Source organism: Monopterus albus, unplaced genomic scaffold (assembly GCF_001952655.1).
Source record: "Monopterus albus unplaced genomic scaffold, M_albus_1.0 scaffold31.1, whole genome shotgun sequence".
Taxonomy (NCBI): domain Eukaryota; kingdom Metazoa; phylum Chordata; class Actinopteri; order Synbranchiformes; family Synbranchidae; genus Monopterus; species Monopterus albus.
In genome coordinates this window covers 4,206,204-4,218,057 of record NW_018127911.1, presented here as the reverse complement: position 1 = coordinate 4,218,057, position 11,854 = coordinate 4,206,204, and the positions used below count along the sequence as shown (strand labels likewise).

The window sequence follows — 11,854 nt, the reverse complement described above, 5'->3', positions numbered from 1 at the left end:
GGAGGACAACACAAACTGAAGAATTCTTCACTCTGTACCAGTTGTGACCACCTTGATTGAGAAACAACCTATTTACAACTGGCGCTGAGCCACTCCCTCACAACTTGCCATGACAGCAGCACCTACAGTACCGATCTGCTCTGGTATGTCGCCCCTATAACAAACACCGGTAGTGATGAACAATCTACTGTATGCTCAATATCCATTAATGACAAAGTGAAAGCATATTATTTTTTTGCCAATTTATTAAAATTCATACACTGAAATCTCAGATTTACCAAAGTATTCAGACCCTTTGCTGTGGCACTCCATACTGTGGTGAGGTCCATCTGTTTGCTATAATATTTCTTGAGAATGTGCCAGGGAGACTGGTCAGAACTGAGAGAAGGATGGATGCAGTCAAATATAGAGGAAATCTTACATAAAAAATAATAACATGCTCTACAGTGCATGCAGCAGTTCACCTTGTAACATATGTCCAAGACGATACTGCAGTGCTTTCGGTACAAGTCTCTGACTGTCCTTGTGGGGATAAACTGCCCAGATCCAGGTGTGGAAAACCCATTCAGATACATATCCAAGAAGACTCAAAGGGGCTTCTGCAATGTACTGATTTCAGTGTCTGAACCTTGTTGCCTTTAAATGATAAATTTCAATGTTCATATATTTGCAAAAATTCTAAAAACATATTTTCCCTTTGTCACTATGGGTTATTGAGTTTAGACTGAGTATTGGCAAAATGGCATTTTATCTACAGTATGTAAAATTAAACACACACAACACAAGTCTGCAAAAAGTGGACAGGTCTGAACACTTTCAAAAAGCACCAAGTTTGAGCATAAATAAATAAATGGACATAAATAGACTTACATAGCGCCTATCTATGCACACTGTAAACTCAAAGCACTTTGCACTGTATTTGCCCATTCATACACACCCACACCCATTCACACCGATGGGACAGCCACTAGGAGAAACTTGGGTTTCAGTGTCTTGCCTAAAGACATGTAAACAGCTGGGAATAGAACCAACAACTCTCCGGTTAGGAAGCGACCTACTCTACCTCCTGAGCCTCAGCCGTGTGCGTATCCAACTGAAGTCTATATTTTGAGTTTACAGTCAGTTAATGAAAAACTGTTGCTGGAGCCTGAACCATTTCTTAGTGCAGAAGAGCACATGTGGAAAAACTTCTGTCTGTGAAAAATATCAGCAAGTTATCAGCCTGGAAGAGATTCAGAAAATCCATTTTTAGCTTCTCCATGAGAGCTTTCTCAGAGGATAATGAATTCGACTGCCTCCACGCACACAGGAAATTTGTGTTAGTGCCTGCATGCTCAGCAGTTTTCCACATGGCCTGTCCAATAGATAGCACTTTGATGGTGATGATGACTCAACCATGATCAATGTGCTTCTGTCAATATTTCCGTCTCTCTGCCTCTCTCAATAAATAAAAGACAAATGTGAGGCATGTTTTCTTTTCATTGTCTGACCTCCATTTATCTCACTGAATGACGAGAGCGCAATTTACATGTGCACATACAGTATGTACACAGATCAGTGTGTGCTGTTCAAGAGTAAATACATGATTATATTAACAGCTAATGAATAGGTACACACGTCTGTCAAATGACACTTTTCTCTGCTGCTGAGATGAGTGATTGTCCTCCACAGGGTTCATTTACCTTTCCTATAATCTAATCTGAGGCGCAATTCAAATGTATCCAGTGAACTTTAACTTGAACACCCAACCTAGTGGAACCACTGACCGACAGTGGATCATTCCTGGCAAACTCTGGCAGCCATGTCTGACCGTGTGTCACGTTGGTGCAGTAGCAGAGGTAAACAGGAGCTGGCACCTGTCACAGATGTCGGCGCTAGCCAACAACCTAGCTCACATATCTGTCCATCTATCTATGGCTGTTTGTCATATCTCATACAGCTGGAGCCTGGAAACTGAGCAGTGTCATTTCTGCTAATGTCTGTGTTTGACAATGATGCCATCAGTCATGTAGAAATGAGAGGAAAAGCAGATAATATCTGCAAATGCTATTAGGTTTATCTCTCTTCAAAATGTGGTATAAAAAGGGACTTGTGATGTGCGAGTTAACAAGATAACATAAAAATCTGATTATATTAATTTCATGTGCAAAAATGTAGCTAATGTTTCATGTTGGCATTGATACATAACATTGTGATTTCACTGGTTTTCCACACAATAGAATGCAGAAAATAACTTTACATAAGGGGGAAAGCACCAGCTGTCAGGTTTAGAAAAAAGCAATACTGCTGACACAAGGTTCCAGTTGTTCGTTCGTGATTATGCCAACCGCCACTAAAGCCAAAAAAAAAATTCAAGCTGTGTTGTGATTGCTAAGAAGCATGTCGCACACTAATGTAGTTTGTCATGTGGGAGTAATAGCAGAGTGTCTGTATGTATGCAGTGTCGAGTCCCGTTTTAGACAGGGCCATTTCAGAAACACCCCGCTGACAGTTTAAAATGACAAGGTGACAGCCACAGTGGGGGGTTTGAAGACCACACAACAAAAATGCACAGCCCTGACACCCCAGTCTGGTTCACTGGCCCCTTGTTCCTGTCACATTTGTCAAGGCCATCCACCATGTTTACAGGACAGGGTAACTGCAGGTTCCAGAGGTTAAAGCCTCTTTAATGAATCTTTTGAATGAAAGAAGCTAAGAAAACAGCCAATCTTAATATAAACATAAATAATAAAATCTATTTCATTAGAGACATTTTTCTATCATGATATCGCTAAATTAGAAATATTGTTACATCCCTAGTAAAAACAGATTGCTATTATTATTATTAAACACAAATCCAATACTGGTCAGAAAAACAGCTGTACATGATTTTTTTTTTTTAAGATAGGAATTCAACTTGACCAAATATAAGTTTTGTGAAAAACTCTGTTTTACAAAGTCTTTCCTAAGTTCAGATAATTTATTAACATAATTTGGAATTACTGTGGCTACAAATGCAAATGTCACATTATGACATGGAATTCAGAATAAATGTACACGTCCAAAAGTCCCCTGGGTCCTGATTGCCAACAGTGATGAACTCCAAGACGATAGTAAGAAGTATGAAATGGAGGAGGAGAACGTAAAAGAAAAGGATGAAGGCAGGAGACATGGGTTAGAGGTAAGCAAAGAGGAGGAGGTTTGGAGCCACTGGTTTGTTGGCAGACTGCTGGCACACTCTCCTCACCTCATGGACAACACTGCCATCTCTAGAATTACTCACCCAGAGGAATATGATTAAATATTCTTTTACTTTTGGCAGTTTCACACAAACCTAAAAATACACATGCCTGTGCCCACACACACACCAACCCACACTCAATCACATGAAATTGTGCATACAAAGCCCCGTCCATACTGTACACTCACACACATCCACCTACAAGATGTCCGTGCAGATTCTCAGTCATCCAGGTCAGAGTAAGCTGAAAAGAACTTAGATGTGTAGTTTCTCCTTCTTGGTCACTTCTGCAGTTGAGGGCACTTCCTCTGCCCTGTGATTTAAAGTTCTGCTGACACCCAGTTTGTGTTGAAGTGGACGGTGCGAGTCAAAAAGCAGGTATTGGTCCGTGTGTGTAGGTCTCCGATATACTTCTACCTTCAGGCTTTTGTCCCCTCCCAAGTGGACCGCACAATCCAAAAAGGGCAGAGGAAGTGCCCACAACTGCAGAAGGGGCCAAGAAGAAGAAACTACACATCCAGAACTCCCTTAAGGCATGTAGATACCCTAAGTGGGCCTTCACCAAAGCAAGGAAGAGGCCCAACACCAACAGGGAAAAACCAGAAACAAGAGGGGATAACACTGTCATCCCTTATGTGGCTGGTTTATCAGAGAAGATAAAAAGGATCTTTCACAACCACAAGATCCCAGTTAACTTTAAGCCAAGGAACACCCTGTGGCAGAGACTGGTCCACCCGAAGGACAAAACACCCAGACATAAACAGACTGATGTGGTGTAGTCAGGAGTGTAATGACTTGTATATTGGTGAAACTAAGCAGCCGCTTCACAAACGCATGGCCCAACACAGGAGGGCCAACCCCAGTGGACCAGAGTCAGCAGTCATGTCTATACCATCCCATGAATTTGACTGTTTGATGGAGGGACACAACTGTGACCCAGTAATTTTAGGTCTACAGGTGAGGGTTCAAAGACAGGTAATGATGCTCACCGATACTGGGCTATAACGAGTCAGTCGTTAGGGGACATTGTTGGGCATCAAAGGACTGAAACACCACTGAGGGGGGATAAATATCTCAGGCAGAAGTGATGAAAACACCAAGTCCAGTTGATTTTTTTCAAAGTTTTTTCAGCATCCACCTACGTACTTGCCATTTCCTATGACATTCACAGCCTCCATCCCCTGCATACATTAACAAACTTCTCTGATGTTAAAAATTATACATTCATACATTTGAATAATTCTGATTATTTTAAAAGCTTTGCATTCACACACTCACTCTTTTTTCCAAATAGAAAGACATCCATTTACCTCAGATTGCATTTGAATAAATCCCATAAACCCTTTCAAAGTTCCCTGCAATAAACCAATCAAATACCCCAATACAGACCAACTGCCAAATCAAAATTAGCATCCAAACTTTTAGACCTTTTTTATTCAGAAGACATCAAATAGCAAATCAAATTGCAGGACCTATTTGTGAGGCTCCGTTTGTTAGAGATAAGAAAAAGGTGGCTAATAGAGTGAAAGTGAGAGAGAAAAAGGAGCACTGCCATAATGCTGTTACAAACCTAACAAAACATTTGATAAAGTAAATCTGGTACTGTAGATGATTCTGCCAGAGGTTACAGGCTCCCAATTATTTCTGAGATAAAATCTGCTTATCACAATTGCCAGTGAATGTGTCAGTCTGTGTGGAATAAAGTGTCAGGTTGGAATATAGTGCCTTACTAAGTTTCCACTGAGCACTAAGCATGTACGAGTATGTGTGTGTGTTTATTGAAAGTATGAATGAGCGTGGAAAAAAGTGTTTGCGTACATGAATGGAGCTAACAGAGCTAAAACTTACCAGCAAGAACAATTATGTAAAGCCACTAAGTTAAACAAGAAATCTTTGATTTTAACTGCATCCACCACAGAAAACAGTGGATAGATAGTGAAAATTAATGTCTCGGCTGTTTTGTCATCCATCTCTGTGTTACTCCAACTGTCAGTCCATAATGACAGGCAGTAACTTCCTCTTTTTCTGTTTGGAAAACAACAACTAACCGTCTATGACAATCTTGTTCCCTGCATTTTAACTGATTACAATCACACACATAAACAGAGACTCTTCATTGCTACCCTCCAAACTGAAGTTCATGCTTGCTGTTCTACCACTTCAGCAATATCAAATCTGTTAAAAGGTTTCTTGAATTTGTTAAAGTACATGTTGTGTTTGCTGGTAGCAAATTTAATTACTTGTTATTTCATTCAAACATTTAATGAATACTGGCTATGGCTGTCACTGAGGTTGCAACCAACTTTTATTTGGATGAGTATTTGTGACAGTTTGTTAAAAAGGCAGCATGACAAAGACAGTAATACACATAATGTGACTCACATAACAAGCCTTCCTAAACTACTGCTAAACTATTGCCCTGTACTTCAAACTTCTCTCAAACAAGTGTAAAGGGCAGGTGCATCTTCACCCTGCAATGTCACTGACATTGCACGTGAACATGCACATACACACATACACACACCATGGTTCAAGCAGCTGGCAAGTTTGCCCTTGACTGCCCAGTCCAGAGCACCACGGTGGCATGGCTGCAGCTGTGTTAAAGAGTTTGGGATGGGATTTAGAAAGCCATGTCCTTGACAAGGGTATATTCTTGTTTTTTGTTACCCAGATGTAAATTGAAGCTGTGTTCACACCAACAACAGAACTGCTTCCAAAATTCCAGGCTGCTTTTTTGTGTCAATGACACCACTGTTTTGGCAGCGTGGGTGAACAGTAAAATTGTCACTGTGCCGCATCTTTACATCTGTTTACGCCATAACACTAGATCTCCAGGTTAATATTTCAGTTTGTTACTGGTGCTCTATCAAAAGAGCCACACAGCCCCTTGTCAAGTTAGAATTTGGTACCTAATTAGTTGCTCTATGAATAAGCACATTCACATTACAAAAGAATTCATAGCTAATCTGACAAGACAATCTGATATTCAGTAAAGGGTTTTTATGAATGTTCATTTCTTTGACATTTCACAGGAATGAGGTCTTTGTACACTAATATGGAAAAAATAAAAAGTATCTGACTCCAGACCAGGTTAAATTACATTTAAATTATGTGCATGAGCAATGAAATTTGAGACCACTGACCTGAGGTTGTTATACTCTTGAGTATAGACTGAGAAAGACTGCAAATTTAGAGGCTAGGGGGGTTATAATCTAGGACGTGGATCCATTTATTATTTTCACTGTCTCCTCATACATATGTTAAAGATTTTAAACTCAACACAGGGCAAATAACTTTTAAGTATCTAACAGGCTACATTTACACAGAAGTCATAAATCAGGTAATATATTGTATAGTAAATGCTCTGAAAGTGAGATTTGTGTTATCAATGTGCAGTCTTGCCCTTGACTGTCCCGCCTGGGGCTCTACCAGTGGCGTGGCCTGCTGTGCAGTTAGAGATTCAGAGAGTATGCGCTTAAGAAACAGATGCCAGGGCATAACAGCTGCTCATCTGGCATTAAACTAGAGTCAACTGGCTGGACCGTCTATCCGAGAACAAAAACATCCCTCCCTCCCTTAACAGTATCCATATACATACAGTACAACACCAATACAACACACTGGAGCCACATAGAGAATAGGAACACACACAAAGACTGTGACTTGCAAAGGATATAAAACTTGGCAAATATCACTGACAACAACACAAAGAACCAAACTAATGCAAAAGTAATTAAGACAATATAGATCATTATTCAATATAGACCATAATTCACTGCCATGTTGTGATTGTCTGTGCAAGTGCGAGCAAGATAATGTACTTACCCTGGAAAGACTGCCTGGCCCTCTCCACCAGCTCCTCAATAGGATAGCTGGCCAGGTCACCTCTGGCGTGCTTGGTCTTACAGTATGTGCACGCATTCAGACACCTATACAGACAGAAAGAGCCAAACAGATGCTTGTTTTTGCTGTTAAAAGAAAGGAAGTGAGCAGTATTCTTTTGCTCAGGATAAAATACTACAGATGGAAGTTACTGTGTAACACTGAGCACAGACATTAAATGTTTTTTTATTATATGTTGTCAATACTCTGTTTGAATATATTAACATTCTACAAAAACACAAGTCAAACACTGTAATTAATTAAATGTACATTTGTGGGGATCAAAATATTCAGAACAAAAAATTAAGACTGAGCCACTTTCTCACTGAACAAATTTCACGTTTCATGCTTTTCCATGTATCTATCCTCACATTGGGCACCCAAAATAATTGAGCTTTGCACCTTTATATTTGGGGGTTTGGTCTTCTGCACAACTCAGCTGAGACTGAACAACATTACTACATTAAGAGTTTAATACCCAATGAGGCCACAGGTCTATACTAACAGTGATGTACTGTGAACCAATAAAAGCTCCTGTAAGTAGATTACAGCACACCACGTGGTGTTTTCACTTTAAACTATCCATCTAACAGAAGCCCATAGTCCAGCTACTCATAAGGAAAACAGCACGGCAAGTTTTTGACATGGAATCAAGATCAAAAGCTACAATTCCTCTTTAATAAACACATCAACATGTCAAAATTGGTCTGCTGTGGGAATTATACACTCCAGAGCAATCACAAAAACATCTTACTAATCATTAAGAACAATCAAATGCTGTGATTTAAGTGAGCTAGTATGAGACTAAATCAGACTGTTGAAGAGAAGCATAAACCCTGTGTTTGTGCAAGACAGATTCACGGAGAAATTCCCCTGAAGCTGAAACGGGCCAACAACACAGAGCTCCTGCTGGACTGAAGATACAATTGTTATCACTGCCAAGTTTTAACATTTTCTTTCCTCAGTTGTATACAAAGTACATCATGTGTAGCATTGGCAGGGTTTGCTAGGGTCACAAAGTAGTAGAGAAACTATCAATGTATCCTCATAACTGACTGGTCTTATCAGCTCTAGGGAGCCTGAGGTCAGACACTACAGATCAAAACATTTCAGAGAAACTGACTTCAGAAAATGTGCTAAGGCATTATTGTTCCAAGAAAATATTATCAAAGCCCACATATAAACACTGTTTAAAAATGTCATTTAAAATGTATTTCTCAGAGCAAAAGTCACTTGAGACTACTGTGCTCTACTACATTCACACTACCATAGGATGGTGCTAGGTTTTAACACAGCCCACTACTGCTGGCTACAGTGCAGATTAATTACTACAGCCCAGACGAGGCAGTAATAGAAAAGGTAAGTTATATTTCTAATATATAAAATCTATATAAAAATTTGAGAAACGTAATTAAAAGAGGACAATCTGAGGTGAGTGCATGAGGAACCTATAGGTTGCTGGGCTCTATATGTTATTGCATTTATTGCCCGTGTAAGAGATTCATTAGTATCCTCTGAAACAATATCTTCATAATCATTGTGAAACACAACCGAAAAACAAAGAGCATTTTTTTTAATGTCACCATGGACAAACAGAGAACAGAGCTATCTATCCATCCATCTCTCCCTTTGAGGGCATTGCTTATCCTACCTGAACACACTAAAGATGGCAGCCAGGTCACAGGACCTAACTGTGGAGAAAACACAGACAGATGGGTCTCTGCATGCACGCACTCACACACACAGAAACACCACCAGGGGGTCCATCCATCTTAATGTGATCAGGCCCAGCTGAGTGGATCACACCAATGGTAATCTCAAGAGACAGTCAGTGGCCTTCTTGGGTGTGTGTGTGTGTGTGTGTGTGTTTATGTGTGCATCACCTACTGTATGTGTGTTCATGTGCCTGTGTCTCAGTGTGCTGTTGCTGCTGCTGAGCATTTGTCCAGTATCACAAGAACACATTATCAGTTTCGACCTCTCCATCAGCCTAAACAGACTGTGACAACTAGTCAGCAGCTTTAGACTAACAGTGATGGAACAAGAGGAGCAGTGTCACTATCTCTGATGCACCTACACACACATTTGCTGTGTGTTGAGGTTGTGCTGGGCTGGAGCAGTTTTTTTTTCTGAACCTTTTTATTTTATCTGGAAGAGTTTAATTATTTATTATATATTATTTAATTTATTCCACCATGCAATGAGAAGGATGCAGTAGCTGAAATAACTGAGCTGTTGTTTACAAAAACAGCAACAACAACACTCCAGAGGCATAAAAGACAAACCCTCTAGAATTAAAACCAAATATTTTTCCTCCTTATCAGCCCACCATCCTTTCCCTCCTTTGTTTCTGTCCTGTCTCCCTTCTGTTTCGCCCCAGTTAATTAAACCACAGAGGTAGCTGTTGTATCTGACAACAGTGTAGTTCATCAATGTGCTACAATGAGAGAGGCTACCTCCCCAATGTATGTGTGAGCGTAAGAGAGAGAGACTATTGTGTTGTTGCAGCATTGAAAAGGTAAAGAATGGAAAGTCCTGCGGTACCTCTATACATTTGTAAACCTCCCTTGACATACACACACACACACACACAAATACAGTATAGTTCCCTTTGGCAAAGCTCCCTTGAGCAGCATCTTAAAGACGCAGACAGAGAGAGTTGAGAAGGAAAAGGTTTTCTCAATGATAAGCTACACATTAATTAAAAAGTTGTGAGTGTGTGTGTGTGTGTGTGTGTGTGTGTGTGTGTGTGTATGTGTGTTCATGGGGGTTTGTATTGTGCCAGCTTGATGTTGCAATTATGAAAACAAAGCCTGTGCGGGGAAGTCTGAATGCTTTGCACATTGTAAAGCAAGATCATTCATTGCACTCGGAGTGGGGCGGAGTTGGTATATGCACAAACAAAATCTTAAAACTGCTGTTATGAGTCAACAAAGCCTTAAGCCTGTAAGTTCAGTTTTAGTGTCATCTCAAAGTCAAAGTGGAGGCTGCAAGATAATGAGCTGAGGGAGAAAGTATGCTGATACAGTGGAGTGAAGACCTATTAGGGACAATGAACAAAGGATGGTTAGTTATTCAGAAAAAGGTTTGCAGATAAACACAATTTAGCCTTGACTGATCTGACTTGACTGACTGATAGACTGTCAGACATGGATTATTACATTTATGTGTGAATGGAACATTTTTGGTGGCTTTTTTGGTTTTTAAATAGAGATGGCCCATTAGCCAGAGCGGTGTAAGTAGTTTTGGTCAGACAGAGAAAGTTCTCTCACCATTTTCTCTCATAAGTGTTTCCACATTTGTGTGTTTGTGTGCACACACGAGTCCATGTTCCTTTCATCCGTGAGTTAGATCACTGTGTGCTAATTCAGATTCTGAATACTTTACTAATCCCAAAGGGCAATTAATTTATACAAACCACCCATTAGAAATAAGAAAAATAACATCAGTATCAACATACTCATCAAACAACAATCGTCAAACAAACAAACAACTAGCCAGTGATGAAAAATCTCCAGATCATCAGCTACTGAGAGGAAGGGGGCCCTAATGCAGCTGAGGCCTGTTGAGTTTAGTGCAATTTTAGAAAATGTGTCACATGTTGACCTTAGATTTCTGTTACTGCTACAGCAGCCTTGCTTGCTGTTTTGACTGGAAAAAGGTGGCATGTGTGTGAGAGCATGTGAAACCACAACCCCATGTCTGCATAGGAACTATGAATGTTTTCTCAGCTTCTTGTTTTGTCTGTAGACAGACCTCGAGACAGTGTTTGTACTAGATCAGTCAGCCCATTGTTAGTGGGCGAGAACGGTATGATTTTTGTCTGCCTGCCTTAGTGTGTGACTGTTAAATTGACTTGTTGTCAATCTGTCGGAATTACAAGGCAATTTTACAGAAGGACAAACAGAAGATTTTACTGGGTAACTACCTGTGCAGCATCAAGACCAAGCGATCTGCTCACAGGGATTTAATAATTGAGTGAATACCCCACTGGTTTGACTGGTTGCCTGCCTGTCTCACTGACTACTTTACTGAATTGCTGGCTAAGTGTTTAGGTGAGTCACTAAACCAGGGCATCTGCAGGTATCACACACATTCTACATTCCAGTACTATATTTTTTATGCTACACAGATCTGTAATATCTCTGTGATCCAACTCGCTGGTTGTGTATCACAGAGTGAGTATCTACTTCACAGGGTCTATTTTACACATGCCTCACCACATTATCAGTGGTCTGTCCTGCAAACTGGGGCACAAAGCTCAGTGGCAAGGTGTAGCATAGGTTTAGGGCACTAGCAGGCATGACAGTCAGTTGTCATATCACTGGTTGAGCATTTGCAAAGTCAGCATCAGGGCTGACTAAGTATGAACCTTGAGCAAGCCTAGCCAAGGTAGCACCCCCCCAGTGTTCTGTTTTCATTCGTGAAATTCACCAGAGCAAAGCGATCCTGTAGCTGATGATGTGGCCTAACTGACAGGCTGAAAGGCCCAGTACCAGCCTTGCAAAGGATCAGCATAAAGAATACCAAAGATCTGCTGCTATCTGTAGGTCATTAAATATTATAACATTAAGATTATGTGGCCAAGAAAAATGTGTCTCTGTTCGAATAATCTGAATTCACCGCATATGTACACACACTCTTACATAAACAATAAAATTCTTTTTGTCCATTTCACAAAAACAAAAACTTGTTCTCCAGGATGATGTTTCTGCCTTTATGACTGTGGAACATGAAACATGTAGGAAACTT

General features: G+C 40.3%; 1 protein-coding gene across 2 annotated transcripts in view; it reads right to left on the bottom strand.

Annotated features, from left to right (window-relative positions):
• cdkal1 (CDK5 regulatory subunit associated protein 1-like 1) overlaps nt 1–11,854 on the bottom strand; it is a 235,510-nt gene that overhangs the window by 126,923 nt on the left and 96,733 nt on the right. For both annotated transcript variants that reach the window (XM_020596756.1, XM_020596757.1), the window contains exon 8: nt 7,046–7,149. In XM_020596756.1, the coding sequence (XP_020452412.1) occupies nt 7,046–7,149 (104 nt within the window). The remainder of the gene's footprint in view (nt 1–7,045; nt 7,150–11,854) is intronic.